We start from the raw sequence: 19,145 nt of genomic DNA, 5'->3' as shown, positions 1-19,145 counted from the left end.
GGAAATGCTGGAGTAGAAAATAGCAGGGTAGAGATCAATCCCCATTTTCATTCTGTGCCAAGAATGAAAATGGATATTGATCCATCAGTATTTCACAGAAGATAGTTCAGTATTTCATGGAGGACTTGGTCAATGCATATTATTGTCCATTTAGGCTGTGTTGATGTATAGTGAAAATAAAAAACTTGCCCTCTATTAGAGGGGAGAAGTGAGATATTAATAGGAATAAGGACAAGGATTATAGCCGAATGTGCAATAAACAGTGCTGTTCTAAAGCAGAGAGTGAAGCATTTTAAATTTCTTTTTGAAAGGAATGAAATCTGTATGGGATATAATAATTGTGCGTGTAACTGGAAATAGAACCAAGGTTTTCCAAGTCTGATACCCTGACCTAAAAAAAATTTCATGTCATCTGGGCAACAATACTCGAAGCACTTAAGCACACACAGTGTCAGAGGGCAAGCAGGATTGCTCATATGTATATACTGTATACTAGATCAGAGTCAAAGGTTAATTCTTATGAAACAGTAACTATTCTCAGCTGCTAACTAAAGGTTATGTAAGATCTATATTTCTTTATAGCTGGCTTTTGTATTAGAAATAATTACCAGAGTATACCACTAGTTTTATAGCTGTGGTTTTACTCTGTGCAGTTCTGATCATACTGTCTGAAACAAATGTGGAGTTGAGTTACAGGCAAGGTTCAGAGCAGATAAAAGGAAGCACTTCCTTACACTGCACATAGTTAAGCTATGGAATTCATTACCATCAGATATTTTGAGAACTGGCAACCTGGGGGATTGTGGTCATTCATGGGGTGTGTGAATATCAGTGACTACCAGCTACCCTGTTTCCCCGAAAATAAGACCTAACCTGAAAATAAGCCCTAGTATGATTTTTCAGGATGCTCGTAATATAAGCTCTACCTCTAAAATAAGCCCCAGTTAAGTGAAACCCTGCCTTCCACCATTGTGCAGCATTGTGCAGCAACGAGAAGAAGATGACATGACTGTATTTCAATATATGTAGATTGTTGTACATGAAAAAATAAAGCATCCCCTGAAAACAAGCCCTTATATGGTTTTTGGAGCAATTTTCATATGTCTTATTTTCGGGGAAACACAGTATTATAGATATACTGTATTCCACATTGTATGGCAGATGGTTTAAGTACAGGTATTCCAACTGCATTAATTTGCAGGTGGGCTTATTAAATGTCTCTCTGGATTTGGACTCACAGTTCGTTTTTTCTCCCTATCCAAACCATTTATTAGCATTGAGATCTATACATTGAAGCAGACTAATTTTGTATAGTTTGGACAGACAATTCTAATAATGTTTTTAAACTATTTATTTCAGAACATAGAGTATATGTTTGGTATTGTTGGTGTTCCTGTGATTGAAGTAGCGGTTGCTGCTCAAGCAAGTGGGATTAAATATATTGGAATGCGCAATGAACAAGCTGTAAGTATCTTTGGCTGACTGGTTTATATGCAGAGCCAAAATCCTTCCTGTTCATTCTGTAACTCTGGTGTCTCACACATTCCATTTATTCACAGATGACCTGAGTCTTATAGATCAAGTGGAGTTGTACAACCTACTGTAAAACAGCACAGATATAGCAGTCTCAATTTTAACAAAGTGATAAAACAGCTATAATGTAACCAGGAAGGTAGCAACTGTTATTTTTACAGGAACATGGAAAAGTTCCTTTTTCGTGCTTCACATCCCAGAATTTCCCACTCACCATGGCTGCTGGCTAGTAGATTCTGGTAGTTGTAGTCCAAAAAGGTAGCATTTCCAAAACCTATGGGTACTGTTGTCTTAATCTAAAGTATGTCATGCAGCTCACTCACTCTACAATCTTGCATTTAGTTACGTGCCAGCCAGATGTTCATTAGCATGATGAACTCTATTTGCTTCCTATGATAAAAGCCTGTGGGACAGGGTTAGCGGTCTTTGCCCCCCTTCATGTTTTGTCATATAGCTTCCATCAGGCCAAATTAGGACAAAACATATTGAAGGCCAAAGGGTCCCTTCTCCAGTGGTAGGAAATAGACTTCAGCTGGGAGCTAAACCATTTCTAGGAAAGCAAAGATTATCCTTGTGACATGAAACAGACTACATTCAGTTAGTGCTTTAAGGCAGTCATGTGTAAACCTATACTGTAGATACCTTTTGGAAGGGCTAACACAGTTCCATAGCTTTTGAATAATTGCAGAACAGGGCAGATAGGTTTCTGGTCTTCATCCCATTATCTTTCGTTGTTGGCTATGCTGAGTACGAGTTATGGGAGTTGAACAACATCTGGAGGGTTACAACTGGCCCATCCCTACTGTAAATGGTAGGTACTAACAGCACTTCATGGAGGTTTGAGTTATCTAATTCACACTGACAACTTCTGGAAATAGGTTGTGTAAAGCAACCTATTTGCCTGAATGTGGCCCCTGATTTCATTTTTGTTGCATTAGTGCAACCGGTAACTATTTCCTGAACTTCTAGAGATCAGAGCTTAGCATTCAGTTGAGCTTTATTGTCACACTCATCCACAGTATGACAAGAAAGTTCAAGTGGCCAGTGATGCTTGGTCATGTATAACATTTCCTCCAATATTTTTGTTAGCAAAATGTGAAAGCTACAGTATGTAGCAGAACATACAGTGGGGGTACAGATCCTTAACATTTCCCCATTTGTTAGTTTTCTGTTCTTCCCCTGGGAGAAAACAATGTCACATGTAATTTGACCCTAAATTATTTGGTGCTGTTTTTTTAAGAGAGCATGAATCTGCTCTGATACAGCTTTTCTGACCACTCTGATTTATTAACCTGTGAAATCTATGTTTTCAGTGGCTCACCATCTTCCATTCCATGTGACATAATTTGCTAATGTATATGCATATCACCCACAATCAAAAGTACAACTAAAAGAAAAAACACAGATGCATGATTTCTCCTTTGAAATCAAAAGCAATACTGACAAGGTTACATGTACTTGCAAAGTTTTTTGCGTTGCTTCAACATGTCACTCGGTTTGACAGTGTAGTTGCCATGGCACCCCACTTGTGAGGTACAAAAAGCCTGGCTAATGAAACACCCACTCTGGTTGTCTTGAAACATTTGTGCATTGCCGTTTTTTGCTTTGCTTTTTTGTTGGTTTGTTTTCAGGAGACGCAAAACATGGTAGATTGAATTGCCTTCCTCCCTCTCTTGAATTGTAGTCTTATTTCTTTCGTTTTCTGTTTATCAGTGACATCATGTAAAAACCGCATTTCACCCACCCACCAACTATTAATTCTAAATAGTTATCTAATTTTTTACTCCTACACCAAGTGCCATGGCAACTGCTCACATAAGGCTCTTGGACATAGGCAATTCTTTGCAATTTAACAATTCTTGCTGCTGTCCTTGTTTGTTCCGGTATGTGCTTCCACATATAAGATATTATTTATAACCTTCATTCTAGACAGCTTTTGGGAGAAAGATCTGTTCACCTGTGCAGTGGATATACTTTAAGTACTGTCAGCTCTCGTATGAATCACTGACATTTTCATAAAATGCATAGATTCTTGTTAGAGAAAAGGGGCGTCTAGCTAAGCAACCATGCCTGGCGTTGGTACATCTCAAACTCTGCTAAATTAATTCTACAATTGACCTACAGAAGCCCTAATTTAACTAAGACACTAGGGGCTGGTGGTTAAAAGAGTAAAGCTTTTTAGGGTAGACAGAGAGCCAATGACATGTGATATCTACCCCCTTGCTTCTGCAGAGGCAGGAGAAGAGTTTGATTTTGTGTGTGTGTGTGTGTGTGTGTGTGTGTGTGTGTGTGAAATCAAATAGACTGCATAGAAATAATGAAGGTTTCAGAAAAACCCAATGAAATCAAGAAAATTATGGCAGTCTGTGTTCAGTGCAGTAATTCCCCATTAGTTAAGTGTTGCAGAGGCAGTGATAAATAAGTTTGACGTGTTTGGAAAGATGTACCGTAATCCAGATATAAATGAAAGAACTAACCAGGCCCATCATTGTGTTTTTAGCTTAAAGTTAAAGTACTCTGACAATCAAAGCTGAGACAATGCAAGTGTGAGAAGTAACATGTTAACATGTTCTTCCCATCTGATTCAGCCTTTCTGCTTATTTTATTAACTTGTTTCTTTTCCTTGGAAATGAGTTCCATTCCAAGACCTACATGATCTTTAAATTATGCAGAATTTGAGCCATCGGTTTTTTTAAATTAATATTTAAAATTTAATAAGATATAATATACAATACCATAAAATAGTTATAAACCATCAAACCCCACATAGTAAATACTGTATATTAAATAGTATTACTAATTAACATAACACATCTTTCCATAAATCAGCATGAGTGGCTGGGGGATTGGTAAGGGAATCAGTGTGATTACAGTGCTGAATAAAAGGAAGCCAGGCATTACAAAACAAGTTGTGAGTGGGCAGTACGTATTTCCACAGAAACTAATTTCCATATCCTAGATTCCCAAACATTCATTGAAATTTACGCAGCTGTCTTCCAACATTGAGCAATTGTTTGTCTAGTTCAAGCCATCTATAAGACAAGGCTGCAAGCAAAATGGGTAACAATTGGGAATAGGGCTTTCCCTGAATATCCCCTTGCTCCCCAATCTTGCCATGTGGAGCAGCAGTATTCCTTCAGACCTTGTGCTCAGCATGGCAAAATCAGGAATCTTGAAGGGCGATGGTGCTGGAGGCCCAGGCCATTGGGAGCTGGGTTAGTGACCTCAGTTTCAGCCCTTGTTGCCTTTAATCTCCTATAGCAGTAGTTTTCAAATTGGACTCCCCAGATGTTCTTGGACTGCAATTCCCAGAAGCTTTTAACACTTGCTGTACTGGCCAGGATTTTTGTGAGTTGCAGTCCCAAGAACATCCAGGGGCCCAGTTTGAAAACCACTGTCCTATAGTTTTGAAGCGTTCTAGTGAGTGTCACATTGTGTAAACTAAGATGCTGCCTGCAGGAATGCAGGTAGTGCAGTTTTATCTCAGCAGTGCTGACTAAAATATCAGGTGTCAACTTTTCACTCTTGTGTAATTTCTGTATCTTTCCTCACAGGTGCCATCTGCTGGTGTGTGAGGAAAAAAATCTACAAGTAGTCTAAAGAGACTGTTCATAATAAATGTCGAACAAATGTGCTAAGATTTTCATTTTTTGCCTGCGTAATTTGATAGGTTGTGAGCTTGTGTGCTAGACTTGATGACCCTTTAAGTCTCTTTTAGCTCTACAGGCCTGTGTTCCATAACACTTGTTCATACAATGTTATTACAATCTATACAAGTGATTAGTGCAAAAGAGAGACCTGCTTTCAGAGGGCATGTTTCTGCTGTGCCCTGTGTTAGATCTTGGCAACCACCCATGTTTTTCTCTGCCAGCATTAATTGCTTCTGTGGACCAAAGATCCCTTTTTGAAAATTAAGCTGTCACAGGTTGTAGCTGGAAATGTGCTGGTTCAGTGTCCTAGGAATCTTCATATTGTTGGACTGCATTACTTTACTTTTACTTTATTTGGACGTATACCCCGTCCCTCTAGACAAAGTCTACTCGGGGCGGCTTACACAAGTGATAAAATGCAATACAATACAATGCAATACAATAACATACATAATAATAGAACCTACTAACAGATGCATATATACATTATCAAGATGGGATGATTGAGAAACAAAGATCAATTAATTGACTGGAGGGAAAGATCAATTAATTGACTGGAGGGAAGGCATGCCTAAAGAGCCAAGTTTTTAAATGGCTTTTAAAAACGCCCAGTGAGGGAGCCAGGCAGATTTCCATTGGGCGAGTATTGCACAACCGAGGGCTTGGCTTTCTGTAATACAGAATTGCCTTTCCTTGCTTAACTTGTGACTGTATTTAATATCAGCATGAGAAAATCTGCTGAGAGATGCCACCTGTGATTCTGGCTCAAGTTGGGGAGTCATGTGCTCATGTACCTTCATGTACATGTATCCCAGTGATTTTCTTTTTCTAAGCAGGAAGGAATAGAAAAAATTACCTTCATCTGCTCCCATAGGAATCCTGAAACAAATGTCTCTTTTCTCATTCCTTCTCATTCCTTTTCTCATTGAAAAGGTGATCTGTGTGAAACAGGAGGGAAACAAGTTCAGTGACAGGTGGGCATGTTCAGCAACAGTAGGCACTCTTGTAGATGCAGGTGTTGTGCACCTGTAGTTTAAAGCAGTGCTTCCCAGCCTGGATTTTCTTAGACTTCATCTCCCAGAAATCATGGCCAACACAGCCAGTGGTGACGGCTTCTGGGAGTTTTAGTCCAAGAACATCTGGGGACAAGAGTAGTTTAAAGGATGGCTGACTTTTTGTTACTGCTACAGAAATTCTGTTTAGCACTTATTTCCATGTATCTGTCATGTTTTCGATAGGCCTCATATGCTGCCTCTGCCATTGGATACTTGACAAGCAGGTAAGATGTGTGCTTCAGGCTCGATTCTTGAACAGTTGCAAAAGCCATCCAAGTTCTGCCTTTTCTAACAAGCCTAGCTTTCTAAGAATTGACTGCAGTTTTGGTTTAGAGCTTGCACTCTATATTCTCTAGTTATATGTCCACAGAGGTTTACAGCAGTCACGCCGTGAAATGTCTCATACGAGTGTGTGCTGGCAAACATGGGGGGATATGTGGTAGAGTCATGCTGGGGAGCTGTGGCATACAAATTCTCTCCTTTCGAATCCCATGAGAGCAAGCCCATGACAGCTTTTTGAGCTGCTGCCGCCACCTCAATATGCTTTTTCTTCTGGGAAGCAAGTGGGTGTTGTTGCTGCCACTTTTGTCCTTGTTGTGGCAGGTAGGCAGCGCTGCCACTGTCTTCCTCTGGGGAAAGGAGTCTTTCTCCTCCTTCAGGTGGCACCATTTTCTTTGACTTCCTTATCCTTATTCTTCTCCAGGGAGTGAGAAGGTAAGTATGTATGTGGCAGTGCAAGGGAACAAAGATAGCATGATGCTTTGCTTCCCCTTGAGATGGCAGGAGGACTTGCACCAACCCTGAGGTATCTGCAGTGTTACAGTGGATCTAGGGATTACATTGTGGAAGCAGTTGGGCTCTTTTTTTAAATTAACAAGGAGAATTACGTCAAGTACCACCCACCTCAAGATTCTCTGTTTTCTGTAACCATAGTTCCTTAGCTGCATAGCAACTGTGGGGAAATGGATTTTTCCTAGAAACAGTACACAGATATGAACTGTTCTTCATGCTGTGGCTTAGCTCTTGAGAGAAATCCATTAGCTATACAGAAGACCTACTCCTAGTGATAAACAGAGCTAGAACTTTGTTGTGATGGATCAACAAAGCTGTCTGCATTTTTGGACCTGTAGGACACAACTGCCGAGATGGTTCTTATGAGCAGCTATGCTTTAGATAGAATGTCCCACAACATCATTGTGTAGCGCCATTAGTCAAGACAAAGAGATGTTTTAAGAGTAATAAACTAAACAAAATTAAAGTGAATGGTCTTCATGTTGCAGCCCTGCCAAAAGCAATAATCCCTAAAAGGTAAACGCATAATACAGCCTACATGACATAAGGGATTCCCCCCTGCATTCACATTCATTTTCCTTCTCACTTTGTCTAGTTTTCCCTCTGAATTTTGATATTTCTTAAATCACACTCTTCTGCTAGCACATAATGCTTGTCATACTCATACGTCTACATTCAAAGTGTATCTACACTTCATATACAGGCATTTCTAGCTTATCAGCCACATAGTCTGGTGCTTGGTATACTGTGTTTATCAGTTGGAACAAGGGGAGGTTAAATTATTGGCAGACCACATTACATTGCTAGTTGGATACAGTTGGTTTAAGCAGCCTTTGCTTGCATATATATTACACACACTTTGGTCTGGCTTCATGATTGATTGCATTAAAATGCCAGTCACGCTACCACTTCCCTTTCTTTCCCTTTGAAAACTTCCTCTGTACAGTAGGTTTTATGTCAACTGCAGTTTCCTATAACATAAAGGATGGGGAACCTGTGGTTGTATTAACTGTAGTGTTCAAGTAAAGGAGAATCTTGAAGTTTGCCTCCCTCCCAGTGCCTTCCACTTCAGTGTCATGTTATTTTCAATTGTAAACACAAGCATAAGACCTCCTTATTCACTCATCTTTATTCATGTACTGTATTCTGGAAAAAAAAATTCCTGAAGAGTTGGCTGAAGGTCCTTCAGGTAAAATAAAACATGTTGATTGCCTCTCTTTGTTGAAATTAATTCTTCATTATGAAACTATGCACAATCAGGTATATCCGTCTCCTTTTGTCATTTGATCTGAGAGCTTTATTGTCAGCCTGATAAAAAAAAGTAGGGTAGTTGTAGGTTTTTTTGGGCTGTTTGGCCATGTTCTATTTATAATTTATGCAGTTACCTTTATTTGATTGCAGAGAATATATTTTTTTCACATGATACACCTTAAATCCAGGTTGTTTTTCTTATTTCTGTTGCACACATTTTAATATGCTCTTTGTTTGATTCTCTTTTGCATCCAGGCCTGGTGTATGTCTTGTCGTTTCTGGTCCAGGCCTTATCCACGCTCTAGCTGGAATGGCAAATGCAAACATGAACTGCTGGTAATGAACTTACAAAAATTTCTGACACTTCAGACAGTGATTTAGAATTACAGCACAGGTCAGATGTCATGAAAGCAAGAACAGTGTTATTTTGAAATAATGTTTGCTCAGCCTTAGGCAGATGGGTTCTCAGACTGTTTACTTATCTGAAGAGCTCACCTACATCCTATTGGTTTGTTTGTTACATTTATAGCCTGCCTTTTCTATGAGCTCAAATGGCTCTCCTTACCATGTCATTCTCATAACAACCCTGTAAGGCTAAGAGAGTATGTCTGGTCCAGCTCATTACTGAATGAGTTGAATGGGTCAGTGGGGGCTTTGAAACCAGGAAAGACGCATTTTGACACTAACCACTGCAGCACTACTCTGACAATTGCTCGTCTAAGTCACAGTAGATCCATTGAATGCACAGGTCTTCATAAGTCAGCATCTATGGAACCTGTCTTGATTCAGTGAATTTATTCTTCTTGAAACTGACATTTGGGTTTAACCTTCAAGTCTTATTGTGTCAAGGTTCACCACTATACTGGAAGAGAGCTTTCTGCTTAGGAAATTTATCTGAGGAACAACTGTTTTGTTTTTGATTTAATCAATAGTTTGGTTTTGAGATGGTTCTGATGGTTCCCCCTTATCATTTATTTGAATGCAGTGGCCGTTAAGAACATGATAATGTTATTGCTTGGTAACTGTCATATGATCTGCCAGGGTAAGACACATTTTGTGTATCTTATCTTAAAGCAAAATATCTAGGAAAACCTGTGGTCTTTCAACAACAGTTGAAAGCATTTCTTTTTTTAAAATAAGTATCACTTACATCTGCTCTAATTTAAAATATGTCTTGCTGTTCTTTTTTAAACAAATCCTGAATAGCAGTAATACAATGTGAATATTCTTGTGTCGGTCTTTCTATTTCTGACCCTGATTTGAACCAAGAGAAGCTTTCCAGAGATAAACCCATGAGTCCTTTAGTGGGACTGGGTCTAGATTGATTGTGGACCTGATACACAGATCTTCTTACACAGCAGTTCTTAATGAATGTCATCTTGTCAATTCCCTCCTTAGAAAGACTGGCCTAAATTTACCCCATTACTCCACAAACAGCTGATGAGGGCTCTCAAAACTAAGCATTCCTTGAAACTGGAAGGAAGACATGTGGCTCCCTAAAAATTGTTGCTCTGTACCTCCTATGAGCCTTCACGATTTGCCCATTGGCTGGAGCTAATGGGAGTTGTTGTTAAGCAACCAGTGGGAAAGGGCACAAGTTCCCTGTCTCCATCTTAGAAATTGCTTTGGCTCAGTCAGTGTTGATCACTCATGTGTGTTTCTGGATTCTAGATATAGGGGGTTTACCTCATGTGGCATTTTATTATTATCATAGTTTAATTTATAATTTATTCTGTTTTTAATTCTACTTTTTCAGCACTGTGAGCTACCTTGCTTCCCCTTATCAGGAGAAAAAGCAACCTATGAATAAGACAGACAGAAAAAATTGTTTGTTTCAAAATTCGGGTAAAACTGTGTTCAAAGCATAATAGTTTAAGCATTAAGAAATGAAACTGATGTATTTCTCCTCTTTTCAGGCCTTTGATTGTGATTGGAGGCTCATCTGACAGAAATCAAGAAACAATGGGAGCTTTTCAAGAATTTCCACAGGTAGACGGCTGTGCCACTTCTTCCACCCCAGTCTAAGTGTCCAGGAAGTGCTTGAGGATGTAGGTTGCTAATAAAAATGGGAGGAAACTTCCCCATTGGCACGTTCAAGTCCTGAATTACTGATGTTAAGCTATCACCAAAAGTTAGGCGTTTCAGGCACTTCCTTAAAACTCATGGTCTGAACTTAAGAAAACCGTTCCTTCCTTTTGTTTCCACCTGTGACAATTTCCTATGCATGCTGCTGTATTCTTTCTATATGGCCCCCTCCAGTTCATGCCCAATCCACTGGCTCTTTAGGAGCTCTGTTTCCCATCAGAATTAGCCAGACCTTTTAAACTTGCAAAGGGACAGGGAAATTTTCAGCAGTGGTAGCAGAACTGAAGCCCCCAAATGGTGAGTGGGTCTCCCAGGGCAGTAGAGCGGTTGTATTCTTGGTAGTCAAAGTGCTTTCTCCTCCTCTCCCCTTGCCATGCTTAAAAACAGGTTCAGTATATGAAAATAGTAACAAACCTTTCATTACATACCCAAGTACTCTTAAACACCACATGCTGTTTCTGTGTTTTGTATCTGCCATTTCTTTGCTGAATAATCTGATATGCAACAGCATGTGCTTTATAGTGTAAAGTGCGATATAGGAGGTGGGATTATTTTATGTGTACTTTTTTTTAATTTGAAAGATTTATTTCTCCTTCCCATCATGCTGATGTAGGAGAAATCTGTATGTGAACAAAACACACAAGTACTCCTTATGTGTGTAAAACATTACTGGAATATGAAAGACACAATTGGATTCATTTGTTAAATTTTGAATTTATTTTAGGGCCGAGAGAGAAGACAGTTGTGGAGTATTTCCTGTTGCACAAAAGCAGGGCATTACCTGGACCTGTCTATTACTTGTGATATTTATTGCTGATAAAGAGAACCTCCATGTTCAAGGGCACTGCAGGAGATGGCTGCTGCTATTGTGTCATGCTTATTGGGCTATCCAAATAAATGTCATGTCCATTGTGGAAAGCAGGATGCTTGCCTTGAGAGACTTGGGACTAATCCTGTGGAGGTCATTGTTGCGTTCACCCTCGTTCCCCTTGCTTGACCCTCAAGCCTCAGATCTCACGAGGGCAAACACTCTTCTCTTTTCACTGCTGCCACCAGGTGATCACTAAACACCATTACCTCAGAAAGATTCAGGTCCACTCTTCAAGTTCTTTTAAATAAAACTTTGGTTTATTGATTACAGAGATTTATTCATAAATATCTTCAGTAGCTAATCACACCTCAGAATTTCCCAAACTACACACTATTACTTTCTCTGACTTTTCTCTATTGCCTCACTGACTCTGACTTACATTTCTCTTACTCCCCCTGACTGACTCAGGCGCCGCCTCTTATAGCATCTCTTTCGGCCCCACCTCTCAGCAACATTAATATGCATGAACCATTATTACATAACAAACATAAACCATTACATAATATAACATGAACCATAGACCTAATAAATAGAGACCTCCCCCTTAAATATGTTTATTTGGGAGGGGAAATAAGTTTTTCCTCCTAAACAAACAGGCATAGTTACATAGCTACATAACATTTAACAGTTTTAGATGTCACATCATTCAACATAACAATTTCCATTACTATTACTCTAAACTTTTTAACAATTACACTTTATTAATATTCAATCATCAATAATATACTTTACCTTATCATTTACAATTTATTATTATTTTTCAGTAACAATACCAACCTTACAGAAATCACCATCAGGGAACTTATACATCAGTAATTAAACAGTGAATCAAAGTCCAGTTCAATTGGTAATAAAAGTCCTGGTATCATTCTTCACGTTTTAGTCTATCAATTCAATTTTAATCACATTTACAAATGTCCATCCCCCTTCCATCAGTCATTTGACTTCCAAGGCATGATCTGAGTCTCTTTTGCAAAGTCCATGTTTGCAAAGTCCAAGACAGGCTCACTCCCGCAGTCATCTGCAAGGCACCGCACCTTTCCAAGTCCATGGCTCGAAGCATCTGTAAAAAGGTTGAACTCACAGTGGTAACCAGGTGCGCTGAAGACTGGTCCGGATCTTACCGCCTTGTTCAGATGGACACATGACTGCTGGCACTCAGGAGTCCCTCTGTTAACCACTGGCTCCTTACTCCACAACCGCTTCTGTCGACTAGCAGTCATTGGCCACTCGGTCGACCACTGGATGTCGTCTGCTGGTCGTTTTATAATGAAGCCCGCTCTCTTTCTGGCTCGAGGCTTCACTATCTCATTTGGGGAAAGAATAGGCAGTTTCCTCTCCCTCTGACCATCTCTGGATGCATCCCTCTTTAATACATTGGAGCGAATGCCTTTCTCCACATTCACATATTGTCCCACAGGTACTTTCTCTAAATTGTTTTCCCTATGTGGGGGACCACTATCAAGGGTCTCCTTAAGCTTCTCAGATGAATTCCTTTTAAGTGCAATCTTAAACAGTTGTTTGGTTTTAGATGCACTGCACTTGTCATCTGATTCTGTTACGTTATTCAGGGATATGTCAGGTAGGGGTTTGCTTTGCAAAGTTTTATGATCTACTTGTTCTACCTCTGCCAAAAGCAATTTTCTCTCCTCCTGCTGCTCCTGAGCCAAACTATTTTCATTTGAGGTTTTCACTAGCATGAGTTCAGCTTGAGCACTCTTAAGCTGGGTAACCACGGAAACCTCTCTCTCCAGGCTTCTATCTGATACTGTAACAATTTCAGCTGCAGAGGGTGATTCCTGGCCTCCTGGTGAGAATGTAAGTGCAAAAGCACTCTTAACATGCTCTATTAACTGCACCCATCTCCATATATCAGGTCTTTGTCAGTTGTAGATTTCTCTGGGTGATCAGGGGTTAGTGTAGTACCATTTTTCAAAGTAATATCTTCCATCTGTTCCTCATTACAGGAAGGAACATTAAGGGTTGTCAAAATGCCCTAATCAACCATTTTGGTTACCTCATGGCCCTTTTCTAAACTGGAGCATCCCTGAATAGATTCAAAGGTTAGGGAATCAATTTTTCCCTCAGGGATTGTTAACTGCTTCTTCATGGAACCTGTTACTCTAAAGGCACTCTTCACATGTTCTATTAAGTCCCAACCAAGTAGAAAAGCTACTGGTATTTCATCTGAAATGGCTACCTGCCACTTTCCAGACCAATTCCTATAGCCTATTTGAATTTCAGTCACTTTTAACTCCACAGTTTCCTTCCCAATCCCTTTTAAGGTTATTGTTTTGTTTGGAATTATGTCATCCTGGGTTATCAGATCAGAATGTACTATAGAAATCTGAGATCCTGTGTCCTTTATAGCAATATATTTTTTTCCTCCCACCATTATCTCTTCACCAGTGTTTCTGAGAAGGGTATTGTCATTTCTAATGTAAAAGCAATGTACTACAGTGGCTTCAGGAATGTCATCCTCAAGATCTGTAGAAGCTGTGGTCGCCATGGAAACAGGACAATGGTCACTGCTTCTCTCAGACGATTCAACTTGTTTTAAAGAGTAAACCTTTTTAGTTTAATTATCATTCTTCCCTGTATTAGGATGAGTCTGCCCACACTGGAATTGTAAGTGACCTGGCTGGCTACAGTTAAAGCACTTACAGTTCTTTCTCTCATTCTGAGGAGATTTGTTGAACTTTGACTCATGGTTTATTTGCTTTGGAGAGCTAGGTCTTGGCAATTTAGGGGAAAGACTACTCTGGCCATCTCTTTCTGTGGTTCTGCTGTGGCAATTTTTATTAAAAGACTTTTTATTGTTGTCCCAGTTTGGTCTGTTAATTTTTAACTCTGAGAATTGTGGGTTTCTGTACTCATTAATAAAATCTGCCTGTTCACCTGCTTCTAGTAGGTCTTTAGGGTTTTTGTCCCTAACTAAATATCTCAATTCCCCAGGTAATACATTGTTCTAACCCAATCAAATTCTTCATTTGTTCTAGAGTAGTGATAGTCTCCCTTTCCATCCACTTCTCAAGACATTGCAGCAATTTAGCTCCCAACTGTGAATATGATTCCCCCTGCTTTTTAGTAAGAGAGTGAAATTTTCGCCTCAGGTGCTCAGTGTTAATACAAAAACGTGAATAAACCATCTTTTTAAATGCCTCAAAATCTTTTGACTTCTCGAGGGGCAATTGGGAATACAACTCAGTGAGGTCTCCACTAACTTGAGCCCTCAAAACAACCATCCTTTCCTCATCTCGAATTTCAAAGTCCCAGCAGGTGCGCTCAAAAGCAATGAGAAAAGATTCAGGACAGTCCCCTCTTTTATATTTGGGAAACTTCTTAAGATCAGTTTTTGAGAGAATTCCCCCTCCAGCATTGTTGTTATTGTTAAGGTTATTGTTTGAAGCAGAAATTTCTAATTGTCTCATCTGTAATTGAAAATCCATCTCTTTTTGTCTTAGTTACATTTGTCTAGCCTCTAACTTAGCTGCCATTCGTCTGGCCTCCTGCTCAGCTGCTATCTGTCTGGACTCTTGCTCAGCTGCCATTCGTCTGGCCTCATTTTTGAGCTGTAATTCTTTTAATTTAAATTCCCGTTCCAGCTTCCATTTTTCAAACTCCTGAGGGCTTAATTCCTTTGGTTTCTCTGAGGCGCCCTCATCAAATTCCTCTTGCTCAGTTTCAGATAAAGAGTCATTGAGAGGGTTTCCCTCCATTTCTTGAGGTAAAACCTCAGCCTCAGGATTCCCCCTTTTGGAACATTTGGGTGGCATATTTACTTCTGGGATGATTAGTACTGAGTGCTTACTTATTTTTAAAGGACCTGTCTTTCTTCTCTTACTTCCAGTCACTAATATAATTCTATTTCAAGCAAAGGTTTTCTCCTCTCTTCCCTCAGATCTGCTCTGACCCCTGGCTTCTGCTTTTTCACAAGCGCTCTCTACTCTTAGAGCCTTGAGCCTTAAGCTAGCTGACTAGTCCTCAGATCCAGAGTCGTTCCCTAACTTAGACCCCCCCCCCAGATCTGGGTTCAGAAGCCCCCACCACTAAGCTTTTCCCAAAAGCTCTAATGAGGTTCCAAACATCTTTGCCACAGACCTTTGTCTAAAAGGTACCCTTGACTGCAGAAAAAATTATTTTTAAAATCAGGCTTGACTGGACTTCTTTGAGTTCAACTCAGGCTTCACTGGATTTCTTCGAATCCCGTCACTGCACACCAATGGTTGCGTCCACCGTCGTGCCCCTTGCTTGACCGTCAAGCCTCAGATCTCACGAGGGAAGCACTCTTCTCTTTTCACTGCTGCCACCAGGTGGTCACTAAACACCATTACCTCAGAAAGATTCAGGTCCACTCTTCAAGTTCTTTTAAATAAAACTTTGGTTTATTGATTACAGAGATTGGTTGTTATGGGTTTTTCGGGCTCTTTGGCCGTATTCTGAAGGTTGTTCTTCCTAACATTTCGCCAGTCTCTGTGGCCGGCATCTTCAGAGGACAGCACCTTGTGCTCTGAAGATGCCGGCCACAGAGACTGGCGAAACGTTAGGAAGAACAACCTTCAGAACACGGCCAAAGAACCCGAAAAACCCACAACAACCATTAGATCCCGGCCATGAAAGCCTTCGCGATTACAGAGATTGATTCATAAATATCTTCAGTAGCTAATCACACCTCAGAATTTCCCAAACTACACACTCTATTACTTTCTCTGACTTTTCTCTACTGCCTCACTGACACTGACTTACATTTCTCTTACTCCCCCTGACTGACTCAGGCTCCGCCTCTTATAGCATCTCTTTCGGCTCTGCCTCTCAGCAACATTAATATGCATGAACCATTATTATATAACAAACACAAACCATTACATAATATAACATGAACCATAGACCTAATACTTAGAGAACGCTACAGTCATCTTCTTTCTTCTTTCATCTTGAGTATATTCCAGAGCTTGAAAAGAGGTACAGTCTAGATTACAACTTCTACTATTCCAGGAGATACTGGAAATCTTAATCCAAAAAGTTTTCTTTTCAAACTCTGAAATCCACATAAGATGCTGAGCATGACACACTAGGAGTTGTAGTCCTGAAAAGAAGGGAAGGTGGGTTTTTTTTTTGTAAATTGACATGGGTTGTTTACTTCTTTCTAGGTTGAAGCCTGTCGGCTCTACAGCAAATTCACTGCCAGGCCAAGCAGTCTAGAAGCTATTCCTGCTGTTATAGAGAAGGTATGAAATCTAAAACACTGAGGCTCTGTTTGTCCAAGAAACAGCAGCAGAGTAATTTCCACAAAGGTACCTGTGCAGAAAAAAAAGAATAAAAAGTTGTGTGACACTTTTAAGCCTGTAATAAGATTTATTACACATTGAACTTTTATTGACACGTAGCCCATGTAGCAGTAAAAAAATAAAGGCAGGGTACAATGTAACATAGTGGTTGGTAATGAATATATAAATAAATAAATAAGTTGTTGTGTCTCATCTTATTTGTACATCATAAGTGTAAGTGTAAGTTCATCCTATAAATCAGGGATGGGCAACTTTTTTCTGGGGATTATGTTGGCACCTCTGAACCCACTCGTTACTCCTGCGTCTCATCTTGGCCACACACTTCCAGTTTAAACCAAAATGTGTGGCTGCATGCCTTGTTTTTCCTCCTGCAGATCTTGTTTTAAAATCAAAGTGTATACAGATGTGGGGTGGAGGTATTGCCTACACACACCCATTAAATTTGGCAGTGTGGCAGCAGGTTTGGCAGAAGTAGCAGGGATTGGTGGGCATCTGCAACCCATAAGGCATACATTGCTTCCTCTACTATCAGTGTAAAAAACCAGCTCAAACCTTTGAAGACTGAAATATCTCCATCTTTATTATTTAATGTATGGGATTGGCCCTGCACTTCTATCCATATTAACTCAAAATGAAGTTTTGTTAGGGTTTAATGGAACTTAATGCAAAAGAAATGTGTATAGCACCGAAGGCTGACAGTATAAATGCTACATACAAACTGTCACGAAGAACATGTTTTTTCTGCCTGCTTTTGTGAACATTATGTTCCTCCAACAAAATACTTATTTTATACGACACTCACAAAGAATGCTTAATGCCACATCATCCTTCCAGTTCTTGTGATATATAGCAGAGTTGTCTTGTTAAGTTATTTTTGTTGTTGACACGTGGCTTCCCTTAACCTTCCAGGAACTGGTTTTGTAATGATCCACACTACTGTAGAAAAAAAAAGGTTGAGCTCTCTGGCTTTTAATCCATACCATTTCAAAGAGTGTTGGCTCAAGCTTTAGCCAAACAACAAATATAAAGTATTTGAAGAAAAGCCCCAGGCATTTATCCACAGGCCATGCTTCTTAAAATAGGCAATCAGTAGGAAATTTTTGACTTAATAGTTCCAAATTTAACAGCTGATGGTGTCGGTAAAATAGTTCCTGGTTGCAGATGACAGTGAGCTAAGTCCAATAGCTTTTCTGTTTTGTAAAACCCTTTGTTACACCCTTTTCTCTATTGTATATTTAACACCAGTTATACATAAAATCTAGTATTTTGGCCTGTTAAAGTTGTAATTTTGATTATTGCAGTGCATCCCTTTTTAACAAATGTTCTCTCCAATGCAGGCTGTCAGGGCCAGTATCTATGGACGTCCAGGTGCCTGTTACGTTGACATACCCGGAGACTTCGTAAATCAGCAAGTGAAAAGGAACTCTGTCAAGTGAGTCCTTGTGGGATGAACCCTTTATTTAAGGGGACTATTACTGGAAATTTTGATTGTGTTACAGTGCTTGTGCTGACTGTGTTCTTGAGAAGGTAGAACATGCACTCTGTGAATAGGTCAAGGACAAAATATTCACTAGAATCAAAGACATAAAATAATCTTAACACCATTTTCTGGAAAGCTCAATGCCATCATAGAAGAGTGCACAGAAGCTGTGGGGTTCCCATAAAGCTGCTACACATGGCTCTTTTGATCTTGTTTCTTGCAAAACAATTAGGTAAGAACATAATCCTTTTCTGCTTCTTGACAGAAGAAAGCTAAGAGTCTAGTGTGAAGTTGTTTTTATACTAATTGGGAAAAATCAAGTGAACGTGCTGTATTCTAACAATTTGGAAGAAAGTGATTTATGAAGAAGTAGAACTGATCCCTGCTGCTGCCATTATCCGTGTTCCCAATCACATATTAAGAAGAATATATAATCCTCCTGAATGTACAGTTTGTAGTAAAATTGCTAGCTGTGGATTAATAGGCAACTTTTTAAAGAGGGTAGACGTTTGTAGGGTATGCATAATGCACCAGTAGAACCTATTTGGCAAGGCATTTCTTTACAGAGTTACATGTTTTAGTAATAATTTAGCAATGATATACCACTAGAGCATTTTTCCTCACTTTACGAGATTAGGCTTTGCTTTTATGTTTATAACGACCCCCCAGCAGAGGCTCTTTGATTCAATTGCTCAACCCACCATTTCTCTCTTCATTCTGCCTTCCAGATATGTAGGATGCTGTCCAGCCCCTCCCATCAGTATGGCTGAAGAGGCTGCAATTTCTAAAGCAGCTGCAATCATCACGCATTCCAAAAAACCACTTGTAATTATTGGCAAAGGTAATCTTCAGTCATGCCATTGATTGTAAAATCCAACGGTTAGTGTTCCCTTAGCTTGTTTAGAATTTTCATGAAGCAATTTCTTTCTTATTTTTTGAATTAAAACCTGCTGAGAGAGTATTTGTGGGTTCCGGGGTGTGGGCAGAATATAATGGCCTGTTCTAAATTATCCCATTTAAAAATGTAGAATAAGTAGTAATTGAGCATTGAATACAATATTCCTGGAAAATTCAGAGCACAGAGTACTGTCCTCTGAAGATGCCGGCCACAGAGACTGGCTAAACGTTAGGAAGAACAAC

At 39.6% G+C, this 19,145-nt stretch overlaps 1 protein-coding gene across 6 annotated transcripts in view; it reads left to right on the top strand.

Annotated features, from left to right (window-relative positions):
- HACL1 (2-hydroxyacyl-CoA lyase 1) overlaps positions 1-19,145 on the top strand; it is a 34,009-nt gene that overhangs the window by 1,898 nt on the left and 12,966 nt on the right. For 2 of the 6 annotated variants that reach the window (XR_013537230.1, XM_020780239.3), the window contains exons 2-8: positions 1,360-1,464; positions 6,422-6,462; positions 8,537-8,617; positions 10,198-10,270; positions 16,388-16,465; positions 17,863-17,957; positions 18,734-18,846. Coding sequence is in view for 5 of the 6 variants with exons in the window: in XM_020780239.3 (XP_020635898.2) it covers positions 1,360-1,464; positions 6,422-6,462; positions 8,537-8,617; positions 10,198-10,270; positions 16,388-16,465; positions 17,863-17,957; positions 18,734-18,846 (586 nt within the window). In the remaining variant the exon portion in view is untranslated. Of the gene's footprint in view, positions 1-1,359; positions 1,465-2,221; positions 2,345-6,421; positions 6,463-8,536; positions 8,618-10,197; positions 10,271-16,387; positions 16,466-17,862; positions 17,958-18,733; positions 18,847-19,145 lie in introns of those variants that run through there. The other 4 variants (XM_078377246.1, XM_073003347.2, XM_073003348.2 and 1 more) reach the window with 4 other exon arrangements.

Source organism: Pogona vitticeps, chromosome 6, assembly GCF_051106095.1.
Source record: "Pogona vitticeps strain Pit_001003342236 chromosome 6, PviZW2.1, whole genome shotgun sequence".
NCBI classification, from domain to species: Eukaryota; Metazoa; Chordata; class Lepidosauria; order Squamata; family Agamidae; genus Pogona; species Pogona vitticeps.
Note: the sequence above shows the minus strand (reverse complement) of the source record. Positions and strands in the feature narration are given on the sequence as shown.